The sequence below is a fragment of the Phoca vitulina genome, unplaced genomic scaffold, assembly GCF_004348235.1.
Source record: "Phoca vitulina isolate PV1807 unplaced genomic scaffold, GSC_HSeal_1.0 scaffold4, whole genome shotgun sequence".
Lineage (NCBI taxonomy): Eukaryota > Metazoa > Chordata > Mammalia > Carnivora > Phocidae > Phoca > Phoca vitulina.
Window position 1 is genome coordinate 52,315,050 of NW_022589707.1, and position 27,812 is coordinate 52,342,861.

The 27,812-nt window shown below is 34.7% G+C and overlaps 1 protein-coding gene across 12 annotated transcripts in view; it reads left to right on the forward strand.

The window, feature by feature from the left end:
* Window positions 1-27,812, forward strand: part of DGKB (diacylglycerol kinase beta) — a 794,581-nt gene that overhangs the window by 289,320 nt on the left and 477,449 nt on the right. For 8 of the 12 annotated variants that reach the window (XM_032402009.1, XM_032402007.1, XM_032402005.1 and 5 more), the window contains 2 exons: window positions 19,418-19,453; window positions 27,213-27,329. In XM_032402009.1, the coding sequence (XP_032257900.1) occupies window positions 19,418-19,453; window positions 27,213-27,329 (153 nt within the window). The remainder of the gene's footprint in view (window positions 1-19,417; window positions 19,454-27,212; window positions 27,330-27,812) is intronic. The other 4 variants (XM_032402010.1, XM_032402012.1, XM_032402013.1 and 1 more) reach the window with 2 other exon arrangements.

The window sequence follows — 27,812 nt, forward strand, 5'->3', positions numbered from 1 at the left end:
AGTGTAGTCGGTATGTTCATTCCAGGTTTTATATTATTTTTTTATGATCAGTCACATTGGGTCTCTAAGAGTGTACATGTTTTTATAATGATTCTTCAGTTTGAGGGAGGCTTTTATTACACTGATTCTTTCACTCTCAACAAAAGAAAATTTGAGATGTCTCATGGGGAAGTGGCATTTTAAACTTTATTTTTGAACAGTGAAATGAAGCAGATCATCATAAAAATCATTTTTATTATATTTAGCTCCATGATTTAATTTAGTTTTCTCCATGCATAGAATGATTTTTGTACATTATTATTTAAAAGCAAGATTCCTTTTTTCTAAATAAGGGATTGATTATTAGTCATTTTCTGTATCAATATATGCTAGTAAAGCTAATAAATATAGGGATGATATAATGTTGATTACTTTAAACTAGAGTTTATTTTTTAAAGATTTTATTTATTTATTAGAGAGAGAGAAAGAGAGAGCATGCGCAGGTGAGCATGCAAGCAGGGGGAGGTGCAGAGGGGGAGGGAGAGAAAGAGGGAAAGAATCCCAAGCAGACTCTGCACTGAGCATAGAGCCTGAAGCAGGGCTCAATCTCACAACTCTGAGATCATGATCTGAGCTGAAACCAAGAGTCGGATGCTTAACCAACTGAGCCATGCAGGTGCCCCTAAACCAGAGTTTATTTTAGAGATAAGTATCTACTGTTTATATACTATAATGACTGTCTTTATTTTAAGGTCATTACTGATAATTTCTGTGCATTATTTTTATATACAATATCTGCAGTGCAAGATTCTTTTGTTTTACCATCTTTTTCTCTCTGCTTCTTCCTTTCTTCTTTCCATTGTCTTTTTAAGTTACTGGAGCTAAAAATCCAGATAAGAGCATTTATCTTATTTCCTACAAATTACACTCTGTTGGTCAAGACAGGTAAGCAGATTACATATTATGGCAAGATAAATATTAACTTATAGGGGCTCTAGAGAACAGACTCTTAATTCTTCCAGAGGGTAATTCAAAGAGTAAATGAAAACTTTCTTAAAGAAATGATGCCTTACGTTTGAAGAATATAATAAGTGGGGATTTGACCGCCAAATGCACAGTGAATGCCATATGAGTAGTCTCAGCAACCAGAGAGGACAGAGTGAGATCTTGAAACTAAGAAATGTTAATTAAGGGTTATATATAGAGGTGAGGCTTGGAGAGATGGACAAGATAAGGTCTGAGATAGTGGAAAGTCTGTCCTGTCTTGTCAAGGAGTTGGGCTTATCCAGTATAAATAGAGGACTACATTATCAGGTTTTAGAAAGAAAATACTGGTAGCAGTGTGATCTAAAATAGATTTAAAGCTGGGAGGAAAAAATAAAGCTGGGAGCACAGGAGATATGAGAGTATAAATACAGGATTGTGATTTGAACAATGAGAAACACCAACAGAGTAAGAAAATGAGGGAATCAGGAGAGAAGATTGTAGCAGAAAGTGGAATTAGAGTGTCTGATTTGATTTCAGAGTAGATTAGTTCCAGAGGACGGTAAAATCCAGTTTGCAGCCATGGGTCTGGGAGGCTCACCCTGTGTGGAGAGGAGGTTCACTAGCTATCAGGAGGTCAAGTAACTCTGGGGATAGTTTATTGTATGTTGTCCCTAAAACATCCCAAGATAATTATAGGGTCTTGATGAAATGGTTGCTGTATAATCATAATGAATAAGAATAGCGGGGAGAACTATGAGGTTCCATGAGTTTCAAATGATAAGAGATAGTCTACTCTGAGTCCGCAAGAATGATGAGTTGGATGGAAAGCCGAGAGATTTCCATAAAAACTATAGAACAAGTACTGGTTGAGAGAATGAGCAACCTCTTTTCAGAAATGTACTAGGGAAAGTGGCAGTGACTTAGAAAGAAAAACAGTAATTTGTTTATTTTAAGCAAAGATTCAGAAAGCCCAATGAAAAGTTTTAGAAATGAGGTGAGATACAGAAGATCAATTGAGGAGAAAGAAAGCAGAGATAAGCTTGGGATAGTGATGACCAGAAAGGATAGAGACTAGAAAAACTTAAGTTGCACATGAACTCTGGATCTGTGGGCAAGTTGTTTCCTTCAAAGGGTTACAGACTGGTAACAAATGATTTGTGCCCAGAATATAAAAATAACTCATGTAAATAAATAATAAGTAACAATCCAATCCAAAAGGGCAAAAGACCTAAAATAGGCTTTGAATAAAATACACATACACAAATCACCTATAAACATATAAATGTATGCACACCATCTTTACTCTGTCAGGAAAATACATGTTTAAATCTCAATAGATAACACTACACACCCCTCAGAATTATTAAGACAATTAAAAATCCTAGGCTTTGGAAAGGATAGGAAGCAAGTGGATTGTTCATACATTGCAGGTGGGAGAATAAATTGGTTCAGCCATGTTACAATACTGTGTGGTAATATACACTCTGTATTTGAATCCTGGCCTTTTCACTAATTTTGTAACATGAGGCAAGTTATTCATATTTCGTACATCTGTGTTCCATTTGTAAAATGGAATTAAACAATTTAATTCATGAAAACTGCTTAGAAGTATGCCCAGTACATAGTGAGTGTTCGGTTGATATCACCTACTATTACTGTTATTTTAAGTATTATGTTGGAATTTAAAAAAATAAATTTTAACCATTTATTATAAAATAAAATTTATAAAAACAACATAAAAATTAAGACAAAAAATTTAAAAATTGGAATAAGATATAAAGAACAATTATTAATATATAAATGGAAGCACTATTAAAAGCTTCCTCTTGATTCTTAGATGTATATTTTTGACATATCTGTACTTAAACTTGATATATCATTTTTTTATACTTATTTTTATACTTAAACTAATATCCTTAAATGTATGTGTTTCTATATACTATGGAACATTGCTATTCATGGCTATATAATGTCTTATTAAATGAAGATATCATAATTTAGTTGAAATAATGTTTATGCCTAGCATGTTTCCAATTATTTATTTTGTTATGATATGTAACACCTTAGTGAACATCTTTATGAAGAATGGCTTTTCCTGGTTACTCTGTAATCGATATTGCAAAGTATCCTTGTTTTGCTCATACTGTATTATTTTGTTCTACACATGAATCAGATTTCACAGTTGTTTAGTTCTTTCTGTACTATAAACATTTCTAAATCAGGAACATAATGTTTGGAATGTTTCTTAAAACAAAACAAAAAACTATTAATTTAAACATTTAAGTAACTAATTTTAGATGATAATTTTATCTTATGTTTAAACAAAGATAATATTTTCAGAATATACAGTCAAAATAGTATTCATTGGCAGAAGGTGATATAGTTAAAAATAAAGTGTATGTTCAGTATTGTGCCTCTTTTGGACCAATTGTGGTCTCTTCTCCCCAGAATATATTCTTGTCATAATATTCTGTATTACCTTAAATAAACCTCAAAGAATGCCAACAAAATCAATAATGAAGCTCGTTAACTCAGAGAAAGGAAAATAAAGCTATTTGGTTAATACGATTTCTAGACATATCCTTAGACTTGATTCACATTTTTCCAACTACCTCACTTCTTTACTGTGACTGAAAACTTGGACAACATGGTGTTGCTGAAATACACAGTCCACACATCTCTACATATAACACCCTTGGAGAACCATATGTCTATATTACCTTCTCTTCTTCCAATCTTGCTTGCTCTTCTACAATTATAAGAATTCTACTAAATTATGCATTGTAGATATGGTGATTAAGCCTTGCGTAGCATCGGGTATGTTAAATCTTTCCTGAAAGTATGTGTTTAATCAAGTCATTGCTCCTCAATGATGTCAAAAGTTCTTTTAGAGTGTGAAAGCACGGCATGTGTGTATGTTCCTCACAGTCCAGCTATTATGGGCTCTTTCTGTATTCTCTATCTGTCACTTAACTGCAACCAGAACAGTTAATAATGACAATTTCAATAGTAAACATTAGCCAATTTAAGGAGGGGGAGAGATGTTTGAATTCCCTGTGATTCTGAAATTTGGATTTTGAATGCTCTGGAACCTTAACTTCCTATACTAGTTGTAGGGCTCCCAGAAGTCTGGTGGAGAGGTGTGAACAGTTGGCTAAGGATGTGACTTGCTGCATTGAGCTTCAGTTTTTATTTAACATCATTTCAGCTGCTTCTCCCTTCTTTGCATTTACCTCTTTAACCTTTAACCACAGTTACTGAAGTCATCTATTTTCTTGAAATTCTTTATGTAATGTACCATGGGTTTGTGCCTGTGCAATTTTCTTTTTTGTCTAAAGAGTGGGGACAAAGCCCATTGTCAGTGCTCAATAAATGTTTCATCAATGCCATTACTTAATATCCATTTAATTAATATTCATTATAGATCAATTCATAATTGTCATCATAGTAATGATAGGCAAAAAAGAATCTAATTTTTTCCATACTTCGAAAATCTAACTCAGACTCATTTTTATGTTATTATTCATAAAAGATAGCTGCTTTTTATTTATTTATTTTTAAAAAATATGTAGAATTAAATTCTGAACATTCCTCTATTTTTTGCCAATGGTTTTCTGACTCAAATTCCAGTGAGGAACACATTTAAGCATTAAAGCTCTATAATGTTTATAAAATATGTGTACATCCATTTTGGTTGGACAGAGTCTTCATGTATTTTTATTTTAAAGGTACATAGGATAAGAAATGGGCAAGGACCCTGCCTCACTAAGTGATGATTCCATCATCTACACTTATGAGATGAACCATTTATCTGTTACATTTTCTTAGATTGATTTTAGAGGTTTCTGAAGAACCCATCTTTGTGGTAGCTTAGGCTATATAATATAGAATATGTATACTTTCAAATAAGGTCGAATCTAGAAGAAAAAAAATCATTATATTGCAGCAAATTGTATTTGTTTCTACCTAACTGAGTATGATAGAGTTCTATTTTTAGGATTCTAAAATACTATTTTTAGTTTTGTTTTTTTTTTAATAGGGCTGCAAAGATATTTTTCCACATTTCTATGATATTTTATGCCTAACATGTAGCTGTACCTAGAGCAAATTATAATAATTTTTTTAAGGAAACAAACTTGGAGTCTGTTAATTTTGTCATGGTTTATAGAAAAGCAAAAGCAAAAGGCTGATATGACATAAACTGGAAATTCAATTAATCGAAAATCTGATGGAAATCTAAATCATGTAAGCAAAAATTAGCATTATCTAAAGAAGAATAAAACATATTTGATAGCTAAAATCTAGGAAATAGGCTAAAGCAAAGAATATTTTGTATGTACCTGATTCAAAAGTGAGTATATGCAATTATGTATTAATGAATTAAGTTATTCTACAACTTATTACCAATAACATTCAAAGCAGCTTATATAAGTAAGCAGCAATCTAAAACAATAAATGTACACCGAAATCAAATTAGACTTAGAAATTCGTATCACTAATATCCTAAAAAAGTTGACAGAAGTAGTTTGCAAATTTGTCCCTGAGTTTCTTAGTAGCCTCATGAAAAGAGGGGAAATATAGTCTTGCAGTCTTCACAACATAAAAACAAATCATTCACTTAGCGGAAACACTTTTAATTGTTACTGTTGCTACTGAGATCTGAGATTAATTTCTTCCATAGCAAATTGTATCGGGAGGGCACTACGCCTCAACAATATTGCTATAATCGTAGTAGTGTTTGTTTCCTTTGGTTTCTCTTTTTTATAATAACTGTCAATGCAGACTGATGGCTTATGGCCAAAGTGCATTTTAGTATAAAGAAGTCTACCTGTTGCAAAAATAAAATAGTAATTGGGGCGCCTGGGTGGCTCAGTCGTTAAGTGTCTGCCTTCGGCTCAGGTCATGATCCCGGAGTCCTGGGATCGAGCCCCGCATCGGGCTCCCTGCTCGGCAGGAAGCCTGCTTCTCCCTCTCTCACTCCCCCTGCTTGTGTTCCTTCTCTCACTGTGTCTCTCTCTATCAAATAAATAAAATCTTTAAAAAAAATAAAAATAAAATAGTAATAATTCTGCCACAGGAAAAAAGAAAGAAGCAGGGCTACCTGGGTGGCTCAGTCGTTAAGTGTCTGCCTTTGGCTCAGGTCAGGATCCCAGGGTCCTGGGATTGAGCCTCACATCGGGCTCCCTGATCCGCAGGAAGCCTGCTTCTCCCTCTCCCACTCCCCCTGCTTGTGTTCCCTCTCTCGCTGTCTCTCTCTCTCTGTCAAATAAATAAATAAAATCTTTAAAAGAAAAAAGAAAGAAACATAGTAGTTAAAAGTTAGATGGATGTCATTCATGAAGATTTATTGTATTGAGCAGAAGTTAACAGCAATTGTTTTACATGATCGAGAATACTAAAGAAAATATCTACTTTATAATATATTGATTTAAAAGGAATAACTGCAAGGTTGAGAAAAAAAAATACCTTAACAGAAACTAAAATATATCAGTGTCTATATAGGGAAGAATCAACTTTTGAGGACAACTGATCTGAAGGAGAGGATTAAGAAAATCTCCTTTAGTGCAAGTAGAATAGCAACAAGGTGCTATCCCTAAAGAAAAAATTAAAAAATTTTCTTAGGTCTAAGTATACTGAAGAAAATCAGATTAAGCTAAAAAGAACCAACATTTCTTCAAATTCACTCGTCTATTTAATGTGATTCGCAAATAATATTTGTTTATTTATTTTTTGCTTGGCAAAATGATTCCACAGTTTACGGGGAAGAATAAATATGCACAAATACGGGCGCCTGGGTGGCTCAGTTGGTTAAGCAACTGCCTTCGGCTCAGGTCATGATCCTGGAGTCCCAGGATCGAGTCCCGCATCGGGCTCCCTGCTCAGCAGGGAGTCTGCTTCTCCCTCTGACCCTCCCCCCTCTCATGCTCTCTCTCTATCTCATTCTCTCTCTCAAATAAATAAATAAAATCTTAAAAAAAAAAATATGCACAAATACATTTTAAAACCATAAACAATAGTAAGGAAAGACCTGTTTTGTTTTTTTTTTAAGATTTTATTCATTTATTAGAAAGCACGCGGGCGAGAGGCAGCAGAGGGAAAGGGAGAAGCAGACTCCCCACTGAGTAGGGAGCCCGATAGGGGGCTTGATCCCAGGACCTGAGATCATGACTTGAGCTTAAGGCAGCTGTTTAACCAACTGAGGCACCCAGGTGCCCCAGGAAAGACCTGTGTTTAGCAAACCTTAAGATTATGCTTATTAAAATCTCAGTGATCAAAATAACGTAATAGTGGCTCTAGAAGATATAAGGACCTGGTAGAAAGTCTAAAACACAGTAAACTATATGTAGTAATATAGTGTATGATGAAGGCCACATATTAAATCTGGAGGGGGATGGTGGGGATCAGTTGTGTTGAGATTACTGTGTAGCCATATGGAAAGTAAATTAAGATAAATTCCACTTTATACCTACTCCAAAATAAATCAAACATGGATTGAAGGTTTATTTTTGACCTATAAAAAGATTTATTTTTTTTGCCTTTTGACCTTCTTCCTAAAAGGAAGACATTAAAGAAAATGTTGACAGACTTGACCAATCAAAAATTTCTTTTAAAAATGGTAAGGACCAAAACCACAAATCAGGGCAAACAAGCATTATAACAAATAAAGCCTTGTTTTATAAAATTAATGCAAATAACTATAAAATAATTTAAAAATATAACTCATCAATAATTGAGAAAAACATATTAAAACAAGTCAGAGATCATACCTTTTCTATCCAGTGAGACACGATTTCCACAAAGTGTGGCATAAATGTTCCCAAATATGTGAACCTCTGTTTTGGTATTTCTGCTTATGCCCTCCAAAGGAAGATTGGGGTTAGGGCAGGGCAAATATCCAGAACTAACTGCATTACAGTAGAAATAAATACTTTAAATCATTTCTCTCTTCTGACTCTTAAATTTTGAGTGCAATAAAAATCAGATCCCTTCACCACTAGACATTTAAGGATAAATTCCACCTTGCAAAGGTAACCTGTGGTTTTAATGATTCCAGATGAAGTGGTGGTGATCATAAAGTATTTATATACATGCTTTTCTCTGTTTTACTATTAAAAATAACTTGTCTGTTTTCAACTTTCAACTTGAAACCTGAGCAAGAATTGATTCATTTAGAACTTTTGGTCTGTACACCAATTTCATGCACAATGCAGTGATTTTTGACGCTCTTTTGTCTTTTTTCCTTAGTTCAACCTATATTCCCCCCTTTCTGTAGAATAAAGATTATTTAATTCTTTTGAGGCTGCCATACTCATTCCTTGCCTTTCAGTCTAGATGGTAAAATATATCATTTCAAATTCTGTTGCTAATACTCACAGAAGCTTTAACCGATTTGGCCTCACGTTCCCAAGGAAACCCAAATCCTGTAGGAATACAGCTCACCACACCACATTCTATTCCCTATAATATTATTCCTATTTCACCCCAACCTCAAATATTCTTAAATTCTTCCATTTGGTTAGCATTACTCCAACATCCTGGAGTCACCAATGCCTGTAACCCTCCAGTTTCTTTCATTCTAGCACTTTCTTCTTCTCTTTCTCGCCATTTTTCTCTTTTCATGGCATCTGCCCCACAATATATTGACTAATTTCCAATTAAAACACTCAAATAAAGTGTCACCTAACATGCTTGTGATAGATAGCACTAGACAGCACCATGATTTGAGTCCAGCACTAGAACTTCTCTGTTTCTACTCTTAGTGATGTGTCTGCCCTTAAACTCACACTAGAGGGATAGCTGTTCTTTTCTGCTATTTTTCTATATTTGTATATGGATGTGACCTTGTCTGCGTCTTAATGCAGCCATAAGTATATGCAGCTGTGAAGATACACTCACCATGTCAAATTTTCCTCCTCCTTCTACCTTAACTCACAGTATTCTAATTCCTGACTATAAAAAGGGTAGAAAACTATTCTTGCTGTTTGTCCCAAATCCAGTGGCACTCTTTTTGGTTGGATTCCCAAGGAGCAGAGCATGAACCGGGGGTTTAGCTGTTTGTGATTTAGAGAGGGAGGAATATTTCTTTATAAAACCATCTGCAAGGGAGGGAGGAAACAGGAGAGGAAGGGAGCTTTGTGCAAGAAAGGGGTTATAGGGAGAGTGTAAGCGTTGGCCTAAACCCTGGGAGTTCTGGCATAAAATCAAACCATAAAGTTGTTCTTAACTTAAGACAAGGGGCTGGCTTTTTCTAACCCATTATCAGTCATTCATTAGCAGTGGCTTCCTCCAGCATAGGAGGTGCTTGCTCTCCAGAGAGCCTGCTCCTGGAGTAAAGAATAACTCTTCAGAAAATGTGACAATTGGGAATTCTCAGTGGTCCACACTCGTAGCAGTGGGGGATAGGTATTTTGGCCAGGTGACAAAGGATCTGCTTTGGGCTACCAACAACATCCACTAGACCCCCTTTTCAAGAATCCTCTTTTTTTGAATCCCCTGCAGTATTGAGAGTATTTTAAGTGCTCTGTTCTCAAACTGTGGCACTCACCTCACACGTTTCTACTTGGTTTTATGCTACCTCTCTAGCCACACTAGATCCATATTTCTAAATTCCTGGTCCTCCTTCTATTCTTAAATATGTTTCCATTTTTAACTATATACTTAACGTCATTATGCTCGCTGTAGATTATCTCATCCAATTCCATGACTCCAACTACCACTTTTGAATACATCTGTGTAAGCTTGTTCCCTCTGACCCCTCAAGATCCAAATACTCAGCTTCACCTGTGGCTTTCCTCTTGGATGTCCCACAGAGGCCTCAAGGTCACATCAGGAACTGAACTTAAATTGTTTCTTGTGAAGCTTTTCCCTGTGCTCACTGACCCCTCTGCCATCACTCTCATTGCTCACATGAAAGGGTAGACCTCTTTATCTTTAGCACCTAATTCATTGTGACAAATATTAGATGTTCAACAAATATTGACTGAATTAATGAATCACAATCAGTTGTCTCTTTTTATCCCCATCAGTTATCACTTTCTCTTGAGTCAGGAAGAAAATACATCAGACAGTGACATAAATATCCAATAACAAATTAAAATGGGTATGTGGCATGGAGGCTTATTTTTAAAAATCATTCATAACACATGGTAATTAAATCTTACTGTTACAAGCTAATAAAATTGAGTGTAAAGTATGTGAAGATGAGGTAATATTAGTGGATGTCTAATGAGCGTTGTGTTTAGTTTCTGGAGTGGCACTTGAAATATTTTATAATTATTACTAAATTTCAGAAAACTTGTGATTGTTATGTTATTGTACTTATATAAAATATCCAATAGATGGTACTGTGAAATGCCTGATATTTAAAATAAAATGGCATTGCAGGTAGAGAGCTTAAAGGGAACATTTCAGAATTCTGAGGAGAATCAAGACATTTTTCTCTGGATGTCAAATTATATTTAAAATCTGATTTTTAAAAATACAGTTTAAGCAATACAGTAGTCCATGTAAAAAATCATAAATATTCATTCTTAGTCTAGCTCAGAAAATAAAAATTGATGTTTACTACTAAATGGAACTTAAAAATTGTTGCTATTCTATTAGTAGTTTTTTTTTTTATGTGGTGATTACTCAATGCTACTCAAATAACAGCATTTTCAGCAAGAAATTATAGCAGCAGCTTCAGTCTTTGTCACTGAAATTCTACAGAAAATTTTATGTTAAAAATAAAGCAGGCCTGTGTGAGACAATCTCCTTTTTACTTAGAGTGAGTTCATTATTTCTTTCATATGTTGGTCTCTCCCAAAACTAGTCTAATATCTGAGTAGAACATTATACTGTTTTGTAAATATAACATGCATTCAGAACATTTAAAAATACGTATGATCTTATGGAATTAATATATTTTTTAAAAAAGTAATAATAAGAACTGATTAGAGTTTGTTCCTAAAGAGCATATGAAAAGTAGCAATTTGTAAATAGCTTTATTTATCTTAGTGCTCATCAGTATTTCCATTTTAAAGTGGCACTTGTTTATATGTAAGAATGAATGCCAAATACTGATTATCAGAACTAAGTTTTACAAAACCTATTTCTAAAGCTAAAACTGTCTGAGGAATTATGTGATAACATAGAAAGCTTGTGTTGCATGTAGCTTTTTAAAATTTTTGCTACTGTTTCTGATACTGTTCTTGAATATTGGTGAGTATTCCTTTGTATTAGGGTTGTTTATTTGTTAGTTTATTCAGTAATCTTTTATTGTATGTGACAGTATGCCAGGTACTAGAGAAACCAAGGTAAATAGCTTTTAAGGAGAACGTTTTTACATGAATCAGCAGCATACGCCCTTTGGTTTCTTTATGCATTTACTGTTTTTTCCATGTTTTATATAATCTGAGTATTTTATATTATGCATCCTCTTAAAAAGATTATAGTCTTAGGTGGATATGAATGTTCTGCTTACGGAAAATATGCTATTGAAATACCTTGAGCTAGCTTAAGTAACGGAGGTTATTTTCTTTATTAAAAAAATAATAATTAGTTCTTTGCTAAGTCTAGGGTTTTCTGACCATTATCTCCTAAGCCATATCAAAACAAACATGCCAGATTTGTAGTAGAAAAGTGTGGGATGAACAACTATTTTCCTGGATACTTGGAGTTAAACATGATTTCTGTCCACCACTATGTAATGATAACATCTTTATGGACTCCTCAGGGAATAAAGGGGCTTCTAGAATCCTGCTCAGGCCCTTTAAGATTTTGTGTGCATTGCATATTATGTTCTTTTCAAGAACAGTAACACATGCTGATTCATTTACTCAGATTTCCTAGTATACTGAATGTATATAACATTACACGGCCAAGTTCCTACTTGAGCTAAATGGGTTTAAATATAAACTGTGCATGCAGATCTCAAGTGATAGTCTCTTAATAGATGTCAGATACTCTTTATTGCTGCCCTCTTTTATTTCAGTAACATTTTAATTAATTCACACTGATTGAATAAATGTACATTGAGACTTGTTTCCTAATGAGGGCGCATTTAGAGGAAAGGTTTTGCATCATTCTGATATCCTGTGGGTAATTATATTCTAATTATATGGTCGGGGGAAAAGAGTCTATAACTCAGTACTGATATTGTTCGTTGGACCCAATTAATTACATGCACATAATGAAAGTTCATGATAAGGTTGACTGGCAGTCAGTGTAAAATTTTAACTCAATTGAATCTTAGCCTAATGTGAGTGCAGAATTGGACTTTAACCTGGTTAGAAAATGCTTTGGTGTGAGATCAGTGGATATTTAGAGGGGCAAAGGATAAGAACAAATATCATTATAACTTATTTGTTTTTTAATTCGAGGTCTTTTCCAAGATTGATGAAAAGGAAAAGTTATCAGCCTAATGCTTTAATTCTAAATATTATTATCAATATTCTTTCACTACCTACAGTGATTTTTCTGTATTTTAGAAAGCCACCATGATACATTTTGAGAATGAGATCATGTTGAGAAAAAGAATAGTCATATCAGGAAGTATTATTGATTAATTTTATTCACATAAAATTCAATAGATATTAACCTATTAGATGTGGTTTTTTAAGGGTGATTTTTTATTTAAAACCACCACCTGCACTCAGATCCCTGTCCCAAGCATCACAAACAGAATCATACACATACATACGTACTCATAAATAGGTGTGTTAATTATCTTTACGTAAGTAAGAGTTCTAAAGAATTATCTGACACAAATAAATAATCAATAAGACATGTGCATTTCATCTTGAAATGTATTTTGAAGATGGTTGAATCTGATGTTTAAGGATTTTGCAATACTTCAAAGAAAAGCTAAACCCATGGGGCACCTGGGTGACTCAGTTGCTTAAGTGTCCAACTCTTTATTTCAGCTCAGGTCATGATCTCAGGGTCCTGGGATCAAGTCCTGAGTCAGGCTTTGCACTCAGCAGGAAGTCTGCTTGAGTATTCTTTCCCTCTCCCTCTCCCTCTCCCCTCCACTCATGTGCTCTTGTACTCTCTCTGTCTCTAAAATAAATCTTAAAAAAAAAACCAACAACAACAGCACTAAAGCCATGTCTAGATACCAGCTCCCATCCTTCCTTACTCAATGTCATTGTTTTCTTTGAATGAAAGGACATTCTTCTCCAAAATGGTAGGTGTCATTTGATGCCCATGGTCCATTTGGGGATTGAGGAGTATAGCAAGGAAGACTTTTTCGTCTTTTCTTTTTCTTAGCCTCTCTTGTCTCCCACTCTCTTTTTCTGCATTGTTTTCTCTCTTAGGTCTCTTCTCTCCTCTCCTGCATCTTTCCTTCTTTCTCTCTCCTATAACAGCCCTAACATATACATTTCATTAAAAAAATAAATAAGTAAATCTTTTGGTTCCATATATTCATGAGCAACATAGTTTCAGATGAAGAAAGTGTGATTAAGTCCTTTTTTGCTGAGCTCTAGGCAGGCAGTGGAAATGAGGGGAATCATTTATGTTCTAAAGGTAATAAAATAGTTACCATTCATTGGAAACTTAAATTTGTTAGACACCCTTTTAATCAGGAAGGTAGCTATCATTATCATGCCACGGGACATGTGAGGAAAGTGAAGCATAGAGAGATTGAAGAAATTTACCTAAAGTCACACAACTTGCAGGTGGCACAAGCAATACATGCCCTACCCAAATTCCATGTTCTAAACCCATTTTTTGGTGTTCATGCTGCATTCCCCAACAGTTGGTGAGGCATGAATTCATTTAGGGGATCTAGATCAGCATTTCAAAAAGGAATGGAAAAAATAGCCATTACCAAGGTAGAGGAGAATAGAAGTGAAGAGAGAAAAGAATAGAATATATCAGAGAGGGGGGCATCCAAGGTAGGTAGTCTTTGTGAAATTATTTTACAAGCACATAAATATACACGTATTGTTACTATGGATCAGAGCTAAAAAGAAGTTGAAGAACCCTTCTTCACCATATGGGCTTCTGATGATTTTATGAGACCTAACCAAGTAGGATAACATTTCTAATGGTTTTATTTCAATAGCCAGTCAAGTAAGCAAGACAATAACAATAAAAATAACATTAGAAAGGGTTTAGTTGTTGCTGATCGCTTTTATATGTAGAAAGCTATCTTTGAAACTTGGATATCTCTATAAAGATATATTTTTAACATTTTTAGTGAAAACATTTGGTGCCCCTTAATTTTCCAAATATCCATTGCACTAGGTGTGCTTTCCCTGAAGGCTCAGGGTGCTTCCTTTTCTAAACACAAACATGCACGCATACTGGGGGAGCAATTAAGGAGGGAGCCTCACAATCCCTTCTGTGCAAAATCTTCTGAACTAAACTCTGCAAATATGTGTAAACAATCACATTTACAAGAATAAGAATAGACATTCTTGTGAGCAATTAAAATTATAAGGGTAATGAAATGATCTCAATTAAAAATATTCTCACCATTAAATTTATTTGGTGCAGGCTTAAAAATTTGGCTCAAGTGAGAAGTGGTAGTCAAGGGACCCTGAATTAAGATTATAATATGTGTATCTTCCTTTTTTTAAAGATTTAATTTATTTATTTGTCAGAGAGAGAGAGGGAACACAAGCAGGGGGAATGGAAGAGGGAGAAGGAGGCTTCCCGCCAAGCAGGGAGCCTGATGTGGGGCTCGATCCCAGGACTCTGGGATCATGACCGGAGCCGAAGGCAGATGCTTAACTGACTGAGCTACCTAGGCATCCCATATGTGTTCTTCTAAAATATTTTATTTTTGGTATTTACATTTTAATTAGGTATGTCAAGGTGCTGCTGAAAAAAAAAATTAATGATCCTTCTAATTGAAAGACTCGCCATACATTGAAATAATCATTGGTTATAAAAATTATTTGTAGCATAAAAATTATTTCAGTCTCACTTCCTTTTTTTTAAGATTTTTTATTTATTTATTTGACACAGAGAGACACAGCGAGAGAGGGAACACAAGCAGGAGGAGTGGGAGAGGGAGAAGCAGGCTCCCTGCGGAGCAGGGAGCCCAATGCAGAGCTCTATCCCAGGATGCTGGGACCATGACCTGAGCTGAAGTCAGACGCTTAACGACTGAGCCACCCAGGCGCCCCCAGTCTCACTTCCTTTTAAAAGTTTGTTTTGTGGGGCGCCTGGGTGGCTCAGATGGTTAAGCTCTGCCTTTGGCTAGGATCATGCTCTCCAGGTCCTGGGATCAAGCCCCACGTTGGGCTCCCAGCTCAGCCGGGAGTCTACTTCTCCCTCTGCCTCTCCTCCTGCTTGTGCTCTCTCTGTCTCTCTCTGTCCCTCTCTCTCAAATGACTAAATAAAATCCTTAAAAAATAAAATAAAATTTGTATTGTGTTCAAATGTGTGGTGTATACACTTAAGGACCTGCAAAATCATAAAAGGTTAAACAAATTATGAATCTGGAATGTGACAGTAAAATTCACCGAAATCAAATGTGTTTACTTTCTATAGGGTAGGGATGGCCTTGATACATTTTATCAACAAGTGTGAGAGAACAACTTCTCCCTTTCAGGCTGACAGGTACAATTTTAGGAAGACAATTGTTCTTTTCGCAAACTTGCTTTTCTTTCTCTCACTTCTTTTTTGATGCCAGAGATATCCAATTGCATATAAGGAAAGCAGCTATTTAGAATAGTTTTATTTGGCCACTTCAGTTTACCTCAGTCCTAGAAGTTACTGTGTTAAATTACTCCATATTGATATTCAAGCCCCTTCTTTCAGGCAGAACAAATGCATATTGTGGTCTCTAAATACTTCCCAGTGTTCACTGTCTTAAAATAATTTGATTTTCAGATCACTTAAAAAATAGAGACATGGCTAGAAAGAAAGTTAGAAAAGAAATTCTTATTGAACTTGTTGTTTGAGTAAATGGAGCCCGGGACAGGGAAGTATTATATTTGGATATCATCATTAACTTTATTTTCTTAGGCTGGTTGTCTGATCTTTCTGATTTTCAGTTTCTCAGTCTGAGAAGTGGAATATCTCGGCTTAGAAGGAGGATTCAATGAGACAATAAGCATAAAAGCAATTTTTCAAAAACATAAACATTCCTATATAGGTATAGCATATAATTCTGTCAATTTTACTTTAGTCTTGAAATAACTAATGACCCTTTTAATGTGAGTACTATGCTCTTATATTTTTAACTCAAACCTCCCAACAATCTCTCCACGAAAGATTTTTCTTTGCCCTATGACAATTTGGATTAAATTGTCAATTTAAAATGATTACATGTTAGAAACTACAAAGACAAGAGATATCTCAATACTTTAGAATAATAGGATTTTTAAAAATTCTTTGGTATTAGGTTGAACTTAATAAGTGCCCTGAAGACAAATGCATCTTTTAAACTAATTATCTGTACTGTGTATTCTATTTAATATTAAAATGATACTGATTAAATAAAATCAATCACATTCCTCTGTAGTCACACCTCACATTTGATTAAATACAAATATACAGTTCCTGTATTAATTCTGATTAAAAATATATTACATTTAGAATTATACACTCATGATAATTTTCAAAAAACTAAAACATTTACTCTACTCATCCTTGATATTTAAAAATCATATACAGAAGAGTATAGTTGAAGTAATATAATATCTGAATTTGTTCTCTAATGAGTTGCTTGTTTATCTTTTACCCAGATACCATAGCTTTCTTATCATAACTCGAGGGTAAGCCACTGATGGGCATGTTAATTTAATATATACTCTTTGCCTACACATCTTGATTATAAGTGAGCTTATATATATACATTGTTTCATCACTCCTATTCTTGGAGTGAATTTTTAGTGTAGCTCTCAGACGTCTGAGTGTTGCTGGAGAAAATTCTCTGAGCTGGTGGCTTTCTTACATATTTATGACTTCTAGCCCCACTCGCTCTGAATTTTGCTTGATTCTGTTACTCATTCTTTGTCAACTGCTTTCCCATTCTCAGAGAGGTCGTGGCAAACTCTCTACTATTTCCTTGCTTTCTTCATGTCACTATCTCTCTGCCAACATTCCTCACCCTCAGTAGATGACCTGTACCCCTACTACCTTAAGAAGGAAGAAGCCCATATACCTAAATATCTGTATATTACCAGTTCTCCACACAGGTGGTAGCAAAGTGCCAGCCAGGGTTTAATTTCATCCTACAGTCTCTTTTTGGGAGAGAATGCTTTAAAGGGGCTTTTTATTATCTTAGTTGGCATGGTTTTTGCTTTTTGTGACATCAGGCCACATGAATCCAGTATATCCCCAGCCTACATTATTATTTTGCCATCATATGTGCAGAAATATATATTTTACTGCGTTCAACCTTTTGCAAATAAATTACAGATAGTATAACACTACATCTCTAAATATGTCAGCAGGTATCTTCTAAGATTAAGGACAGTTTTCTATACAATTACCATACTATTATCACACCTAGGAATATTAACAATAATTCCATAATATCAGTCATTATCCTGTCTATATTCAAATGCTTAAAAGTATGTCAAAAATGTCTTTTATAGATTTTTTTTTAGTGGTTGAAGTGGGGTGGACAGTGTCTATTCGAGATTTTTGCATCACACTTGGCTGTTTCTCTGAACCATTTTGACAACTAGAATCTTCACTGGCTTTCCATTGTGCTGCTTTGGTATGGACGTATGTACAGTGAGCATAGATTCTTCCAAAAGTCAAAGGCATCTGTGACTCACGCTGTGGAGACAGCTTGATGGACATCCTAGGTTGGTTGCTTGAGAGTCTCTGGGACTTGCCTGGGCTTATGGCCTAAGATAGGATAAGGAATCATAGGATAAGACATTTGATCTGGATTTGAGGGAGAAGAAACATTTATATATTATAATAAAGTTGGAAGAACAACATTCATGTCTTAAAATGTTTATTGAGATATAAGCTTGAACTAAGAGCTAAGAAGGAAAAATAGGAAAGCTGACAAAAAAATTTGAGCTGACCTAGATTGAAGCTAGCACATTCTTCCCACTGCCCATTGCCCCAGGTGTTATGTAGACTGACTTGGACTCAAAAGTCCAGAATATTACTGAAATCAGAAAGCTTTCAATGAAAGTTCTATTAAATCTGTTTTCAATCCATCTTAGAAATAGCAATTCCATAAGGTTCTCCCGTTAATGGGATAGTTAACCGGAGTTCATCCTCCCAGACTTGATGACTTCTTTTGATGAAAAATCTGCAGCTGCAACATTTTTTTTTTACTTATATTATAAAAATATCTTCAAAATGGAGTTGCATTCCTGGACACTTTAATTTTCTCTAGGGCTGCCTTAGACCCCTTCTTCTCATCCACTTTTGGGTGCATTGGATCTTTCTGGTCCATCTCTGTGATGAGTCTCTATGAAGGGGCCTGCTTCTTCATTAATCTCAGTATACTGCATAAGGAAGTCAATTGATATCTGTGTTCTCAGATTGTTCAGACCCATCTTGGACATCCATTTAGAGTTGCCTTCAAATAGCTCATTCCTGGGGAGGAAACGAAAATGCTGACCACTCCCTCCTTTTCAGAGACACACAAATGTCTAAGAACTCCTAGCTTCACATTCAGCTTTCATACTTCCCCTCACCACACACAGCTTAGCACAGGAAAACTTTGGCTAGTACTATGCGTGTGATTTGTCAACAATTTTCCAAATTTGTTCTGAGTCCCATAGGACGTACACTTTTGGAATTTGGTAACCTTTTTTCTGTTTCTTGCCAGAAAAAAAGCTTCCCACTGTGACTCAGAAAAGGAGGGGTGGTGGATAATTGAAAATGCACTGTCACAAAGACCAGCTTCAGTGTATTTAACCTCCTCTTTTTTGTTTTTTTCTAATTACTCTCAAGGAAAATTTTTCTACGTATTTAATAATATTTTTACTTTTTACTGATACTAATGGAATATCTTTTCTTATTTCCAGAAAAATCACAAAATAAAACCAACACCATAAGCTATGTCTCCATGAAAAAGACACTGAGTATTTTTAGGAAGGAATGAGAGTTGGACTGGAAAATGGAAAATTGGGACGGGTAAATGGGCAACTTAAAAAATTAGTAGGAATGGTTTATGAAGCATAATGGGACTTGGAGATGAGTTCTTATTGCAAAATATAAATGTAATACATCCGTGTTGTTTCAGAGAGGTCTGTGAAGCCAGCCAAGGATGTTGATCAATCTGCTTTGGGTGATGAAATTGCATTTTGGATAAGTAATTCACAATCTAATCCATTCTGCATTGGAGCATTCCTTATTTTGTGAAAAGATATTTACTCATGTATTTAATGAATTTAAGCAGAAAAAATCTGACAAGGAAATGCATTTTATATTTATTCACTTATTTCACAGGAGGGTAGTGATATAAGAACTTCATTGGCATTTGTTTTCAGTTTGACTTTTGTTTTTTTCAGCTTTAATATGAACTTCTCTTTTTCAGCAGACTCTGCCCACTTCAGGAGTTTCAGTCCCTGAGGTGCGTAAGCAAAAAAAAAAAAAAAAAAAAAAAAAGCAAAAAACTTTACACACTTGGAATTATAGGTCATTATACATCTCATGTTGTTAGAAAGAACATTCGTGGCTATATCAGTGACCTACTAATATCAGTTTGTATGGTTTATTTTGTCTCATATAATGATATTTGGAATTGGGGACCTTGATATTTTCATGATGGGATAGACTTGAAACTGTTCCAGTCTCCATTTGTGACAAACATTAGGAAAGCAAAAAGTTACGTAAAACAAAGTTTACAGAGAATAATGAAAGTTACTTTGCAAAGAGTTTTGTCCTGTGTATAAGAATAGCATCATTCCTATGTGTCAAGTTGAAATGTAAATACCTTACAGAAAACCCAAATAGTTCAATCCTCTGTACCATTAAAATATAGTTTTCAGTGCTAGTAGGTTGGGAAACTCTTGTTCACTTTGAAATGTCTGTCACTTTAAAAAGAGTACTTCTACATTTATCACTTAGCATATACCATTATATAGAAAGTCATTGGAATAAAATGTAGTGACAGAATAAATGACTTTTATTTTGAAAATAAATGTAGGCATTGCCACATCATTTATTTTTAGTAAAGTGTTAGCGTTACCTTTGCATTTACAAAGCAAAGCCTCCACATTTTTCTGTGACCCTATCCTATTTGATTGTTTTTATCTTTAAAAGATATGCTCAAATGGTATTGTTTCCCTTAAAATTATAATTTGAATCTGCTTGCTTAGGAGAAGTATTATTTTTAATATATGAATACTATATAAGACTGTGAATTTATTTAGAGGAACACATATAATTGCACGAAAAAGTATTAAACTCTCCCCCCTGCCCCCTAAAGTTTTTGAGTCAGTGTAGACTGCCTCATGAAACTTAAAAAATTCATTTTGTAATCAGAGATATACTTAAAAATATACTGGAGATATGCTTGAAAAATAATGCTTCTAATCTAAGAGAAATATTAAACTATTTTTCTATGCTTTAAGTCCATTGATACCATTATCATAGTTATTATAAAAATAAAAATGTTGAATTACACACTTAAGCAACAAAGGTACTTGGAAAGTGTATCACTTAGTTTAATTATTTAAGTGTAAGATAATAAATTTTGTATATTCAGGGGTTTGAGTTTATTTTTGCCCCTATCATAGCCCATCAAGTGAATATAGGCACTGTATTTGAGATTTAAAGTTTTCTCTTTAGACTTGTTAATCTCCATAGGTGTCCCCTATTCAACTGTATAATCTATATCATATAGATAGAATGAATAGACCAAAACTGTAGTTTTCATAATACGCTTTTCTAATTTGTAAAAAAAAAAAAAAAAAAAAAAAAAAATTCTTCTTCTGTAAAGTAACTTCCTACACTGATTTTTTTTTTTTTCTGGCATGTTATATTGATTTATATTAACTTAGACTTTTCACCATCCTCTGAGGTATGTATGCACACACATACTTTTAGAAAGTCACTACCATAATACAGGTAAACAGCCCAAAGTAAAAGATTTTGACAAGGTCCTTCTCATTCCTAAATTTCATTTCTTCCAATCAGGATTTCTTGAACAGAAATCTTGTAAGTGGTTTATACCTGGTATGAAATTATCCTAAGAGAAAATATTCACAACATGTGTGATGTGTGAAAACCAGGACTTGGGGATCAAGTTGTGTGAAAACCAGGACTTGGGGAGTAGCACTTCCAGGTACTTGAGACTAGCTGTCATTCTAATTTTTTGCTTCCCATCTGCCCCAAAAGACCCCACCTGGATCATTACACCACTTATCCCCAGTTATGGTGATTGAATGGACACATAAAGTGCTACAAAGTAAATGAACTTCTTTCAAACACCCAACTTTAACTCCTATGATCTAAGCAGCATACGGGTGATAACTTAATGATAACATATAACAATATACCTATTTTATATTTTAAAAATCACTGCCATTTACTAAGTGCCTATTTTATGCCAGTACCTTTATTTACATTTTCTCAATTTATCATCACACAAATCTTCTCGTTTTATAGATGAATTAATTGGTGGCTTAGAGATAGTAAATAACTTGCCCAAGTTTGCACAGCAAGTAAGAGACAAAGCTGGGATTTGGCCTCCGAGCCCATATTTATGCCTTTGCCCTACTAAAGTAGTTTTTATTTTTAGTAAGCCCTTACTTAACTAAATTAAAAAAAGGAACGAAAATCTTTATATCAATTATTATATTTATGTTTAGAACTGTATAAATTTTTTTTTTTTAAATCAAGACTACTTTGCTATGCAGCAATAATAAATTTTGCTGCAACTTCCAAGGATTCCTAGTAGACTTAGAGTCTTTGCCATTTTCCAAAGGAATTAGTTTCTCTCGGCAGGAAACTACTCTAATTTCACAATAAGGTCACAATAATTAAAAGTGCAGCTTTGCAGCTGTCAGCCTTGCCTTCTTAGAGCCCGTAACCCTTATAAGCAGCAATGAATTTGGGGACAGTTCTGCTTCGGTGAGATCTTTTATACTGGGAATATCCAAGTGTTGCCCCAGGTTCAAATTCTAGAGTTTCTGGGAAATTCTTGTGGCTTAGCTTCCGTGGCAGAAAAGGCTAAGTCTCCATCTAGGCGAGTGGGGCTGTAGCAGATAAAGCGAGTTCCAGGACTCAAGTGAAGGACGCGGTGGCAGCGATGGACCCCCTCCCCACCCTTTTTGTGGCTTTGTACCAATCAAGGTGCTCGGCTGCTGCCTGCCTGTCTCTCATGCTGAGATTGGACAAAAAGAAGAAAACCCTGTGCTTGAGGTAATCATCACTTGCTGCTGGTAGTTTGTGAGTGATCGATAACAGCAGGCAGAGATATTGTGGTAAACATCCCTTTTGTGAAAGCAGTTTTCAGCAATGCACAAATACTCTACCTCTGAGAATCAGCATGATATAAAAAAAATTTTTTTTTTTTTAGAACACATATTTAAAGTGAGGTCTTTTTATGTCATTTATGTCATCTTTCTCTTTTCTATGAATGGTCTTTTTGGCTTTTCTTCTTTGTTAATTATGGTGATTATTCTTTTGGAATTCTATTACAATGTATTCCCCAGTTAAGATCTGTTGTGCTACTTATAGACTCTAAGGATCGGAAAACATTAAATTCTATATTTAAAATGTCTGCATAGCAGGGCGCCTGGGTGGCTCAGTTGGTTAAGCGACTGCCTTCGGCTCAGGTCATGATCCTGGAGTCCCGGGATCGAGTCCCACATCGGGCTCCCTGCTCGGCAGGGAGTCTGCTTCTCCCTCTGACCCTCTCATGCTCTCTCTGTCTCATTCTCTCTCTCAAATAAATAAATAAAATATTTAAAAAAATAAAAAATAAAAAAAAATAAAATGTCTGCATAGCAAACACAAATGGTTGAAATTTGAAAATGCTGAAATAATATTTTATAATTCAGAGTTATGTTTTCTATATTCTTTTTTGTGGTTAGAGTAGCTCTTTTCAGTGTTTGAATAATTTCTATTGATTAAAGAAATAATTTTCCAACTCTTTTTATATCTGGGATAATTTTTCTGGCAGAACAAAATTTGCCTTAATGATAATAAGGTACTTTATTCTGTGATTTAGAGCCCAAAAACTTAAAAAAAAAAAAAAGAAAAGAAAAAGCAGAAGGTGGGGTGGTGAACACTGCCCCCGTTACCAGAGAGCAATTTTATCCTTAACAACGATGCAAAATCAGGTTGGTGATCTCTTCCTGAAACTTTTCAATAATTTCAACCCCGGGAGTAAGTCTCTTAAATACCATAATAGAGTTCTGCCATTCAGAGTTAATTAACCCCCAAAACAGGCTAGTGAAATTTTTGTGGCCAGCGGATCTTTCAGGGGTGCAATTGCTCCCCCCTTCCTGTCCCTCATGTAAAATATGAAAGAAGTAAAGATTTTCTCAGTGGAAATAGGAAAAAGTATCCAACTATCCTACTGTGAGCTTATGCTGCTTAAATAAAGTATAGTGAATATCTCAGAGAGACTTCTATACAATTTGGAAATAAAAGTAAAACAAATGAGTGTAATAAAAAGAAAACTCTGGGGAAAATTAAATGCTTATGAGTTTCTCCTGTTCAAAATTTTCAGCCTTGATTAATTCCACAAATTTTACCCAGTAGGCATATTTCCCCCCCAAAAAAGAAACCACTTGGTTTTCTTGGTGTGTGTGTGTGTGTTTAAACAAATGTTTACTATTTTAGTATTATCTAAATTATATAATAAAATTCACACATTTATTTTGTGGTTTAGAGCCCAAACACTTAAAAAAACAAAAAACCGGAAGGTGACGTGGTGACCACTGCCACCTGTTACCAGAGAGCAATTTTATCCTTAATAATGATGCAAAATCAGGTCGGTGAGCTCTTCGTGAAGCTTTTTGACAACTTCAGGATAGACCGAAGATTTTTCTGTTAACTTGTTATATACCTCTTTCTTATAATTTTAGATTTCAAAAATAATGCCTTAGTTGAACATTCAATTTAGGATTTAAAATTTTGTTTTTATATTTTACAAAGGCTTCTATAAAGCATTTGTTTCGACTCCAATTTACTCAGAAAGGTGACTCCCTGAAGAGACCTGAAGCTACTTAATCAACTGCTTTCTGCTAGTTGGAGATTCTTAACAGCAAAGGAATTCCCCTAGCTATGAGCATAGCTAAGAATAAAATCGTGTTCATAGATGATGTGGTAGCTCTTTACAGACATACACTTAACATGTCTTAAACTCCCAACACTACAAATATAAATAGTTTGGTCATAAATACCCAGTTCCAATGTGACCAACCAACATAAATTATACTTAATTCTTGTAAACTAAACATTTTAGAAATTAAATGCCAAATAGCAATTGTTGGATTATATGGCAGACTACAAGGTATATAAGGTATGATAGAATATAAGGTATGTAAGATAATGTATATCTTCTACACTGTAGATTTTTATAGAGTATTGTTACCATGTCATATATACCTGCATGCAAGAATCCAGAAAGAAATTATTCCCTTGCTTTCCACCAGTATTACATTTTTGAACTCTTAATGCAAGCTATGGATTTTCAGTTGTAAACATTGAGCCCTACTTATTTAAACATATACTTAAGTGTAACTAAGTGTAATTTTTTCATATACATGCACTTGGAAATATAATAAACACTTTGCATAATTGTACTACTAATGAGCACCCTAATGGGAGAGCCACACTTTGTTATTCATAATAACTTTCATTTATTGAGCACATATTCTAATACAGGAACAATGTTAGGAATTTATGTATTTTCTCTTAAACCTTACACAACTCTGAGAAATAGGTATTACTAACTCCATTTTAAATAAGAGTTTACGTTCTCTAAGATTACATAATATTTAAGTAGCAGAGATGGGATTCAGCTCAGGCTTTCTGACTCCAAACCTCATCCTATAATCCACTCTTTCTATGCATTATACTCTTAACTCTCTATGGATAAAATTATAATTTGCAAGTTTAGAAAGAATGAGCTATCTTTAAAAAAATCAATATTTTTGCCAGAAATTATACTTATATGAAAGTAAATCATTCCCCAAAGAATGTGAATTTCAGGAATCCTATTACACCATCCATTTTTAACCACACAAAAATATAGTCAGTGATTGTACACCCTGAAATTGCAAGGTAAATGGACTATACTGATTAGCATCTATATTGGTCTGAGAAGTTTTCTGATCCATCTGGTCCTAATATAGTTAAAAAGAGCTTTATTGGGGGCACCTCGGTGGCTCAGTTGGTTAAGCGTCCGACGTCTGATATCTCAGGGTGTGAGTTCAAGCCTGGTGTTGGGCTCCACACCTGGGCGTAGAGCCCACTTAAAAAAAAAGAGCTTTGCTTTTAAGTCCAGTTAAAATATGTTCCAAAATGACTGGAAGTGAAATGATGCTCTATAAAGCAAATATAGGGACCAGAAAATATATTCACTCAAGTATTTAAGCACCCATGGAAGACAGTGCTATTAGATCAGAACAACTTTTCATACCAAGCCTAGACATGACCCAAGATTCCCTCTCAATACAATATTTCAGGCACTTAAAATTTTTTTAATGTTGATTCATTTATTTCTCCATTCATTTATCCTTACTTTTGTCAGGCACTGATTTAGGATCTGATGTATAACAGTGAAGCAAACAAAACACTTTCTCTTATGGAGCTTTGACTAAAGTGGGGAAAGACCAGCATTAAACTAATTAAATGAGAAACATTTCAGGTTGTAATAAATTTTATCTATATTACATAGAGATAATATGTAATTGTATATATAAATATATTTTTATGTTTCTATAAAAGGAGGCTAAAGGGAATAGAGAAGCCTACCTGACATTTGAACAGAAATCTGAAGTAAGTGAGGAGCAAGCCCAACAAATATACAGAAAAGAGCTTTCCAGCAGAGCGAAGAGTGATTGCCAAAGCTCTGAATTAAGAGCGTACTTGTGATCAAGGAATAATGAGAGGTGGGGGTAGCTGGAGTGGAGTGAAATAGGATGAGTATAGCTGTTGTATAGAGAACCTACTGTAGGGAGACAAAGATGGAAGCAGATTGACCCATTAGCTGATGGCTGCAATAATCCAGGCAAAGAAGAAAATAGGCCTAAAGTATGTAATAATGGAAGTGGTGAGTCATCATCCAGTTTGGGATTTGTTTTCAAGGAGGATAGGCAGGAAATTAAAGAAAAAAAAAGTTTTGGATATTTTAGGACCAATGTATGTTTTAGACACTCATGGAAAGATAGAAAGGGCATTTGTATATAGGAGTTAAAGTTCAAGGGAGAAATCTGAACAGGAACTATAACTTTAGAAGTCCTCCTCATGAAGTTGAAATTCAGAGCCTTGGGATTTAATGAAGCTACCTAGGGAGTGAGTGTAGAGAGTGAAGTTGAGACGTTCAAGGAAGAGGTTAAATGTTATGGACCATAAATCTGGAGGAAGAACAATGGAAGAGCCTCTGAGGAAGCAGTTAGTCAAGTAAGAAGAGAGCTAAAAGTAAGAGAAAGATGTGTTCAGAAGCCCAGCGAGGCAAGTGTTCAAGAGGGAGGAAGAGGTCAATTCTGTCAAATGCTGCTAAAAAGTGGAAAAGATGAAGGCTGACCAATAGATGTGACAATGAGTAGGTCATTGATGATTTTAAGAAGAGCAGATTTGGTGGATTAATGGTGAAAAAAGCTTTGGGGTTGGGTCGAAGAGAGAGTGAGAGGAGGGGAAAATAGAAACAGGAAGCGGACAACTACAAGAAATGTTTCCACTATGGTGAGCAAAGGAATTAGCTGGGATGGAATGTGTGCTTTAAATTTTATGCTATCCTGGATATAAGTAGCAGCTTAAAAGTTCATCATGTATGCATTTTCGATATTACCTGTATTTATAAGCATTATTTTTAGTGCTCAATAATAATTTTTTGTAACCCTATATTATTTATTTCTACCATTCCTTATGAAAATGATTAGCTTTAGTGGTCCTTGAGACTTCTGATGAACAGTCCTAGTTGGGCACATAGGGGGAATGCCATCTGGTTTTCTTTCTCATAGTCTCTTTAACTGATATTTTTATTAGGCATCTATCATATGGACTAAGCCAGTAGAAAGCAGCAGCATTCTTAGTATTCACTAGGAACTCCAAATTAGGAATGTGGGCCCAAGTTTGTAGCCACAAAAGTTTTCTTTGTGTTGGCCTTTTTAGTAAAACAACATTCTTAACAAAAGATTTCCTCCTTATAGGAAAGACAAGCAACAGTGAAAAAGGAAAAAGGTGGTTCCCAGCAATCAAACAAAGTGACAGATAAAAACAAAATACAAAGAGCTAACTCTGTGACGGTGGATGGGCAAGGCCTACAGGTATGACTTTTTAAATCCAAATTTGAGTAGTTTTCACATTTGTAATTTCTGTGCTCTTGCACACATATGTCCAGCTAGCAACACATTTATTTAATGTGCAGATTAGCTCAGCAGAGGACTTCGGAAAGATCTTTATTACTTTATCAAGATGTCAGTTTTATATTTGATTGACAGAGTACCACTCCAGTTATATTAATCACTTCTGATGTTCTCTGCATTTGAACTCAGGTTGGTAAGAGATCTTTTGTCAATCTGAAGGTTTTGCAAATATCACTAAATATACACATTTTTATATGCATACATATTATTTATTTACAAGTTTACTTTCTTTATATATATTGTTTATATATTTGAAAGAGTCATTTTGGTGGCAAAAAATGTCAAGGAAAAAATAAAATGAATTTCATGTGTGTGGATACTTTTGTTCCTAAGTAAATAATAAAATAAAGGATTTATTATGATTTATCCATATCTTCTGAAGTT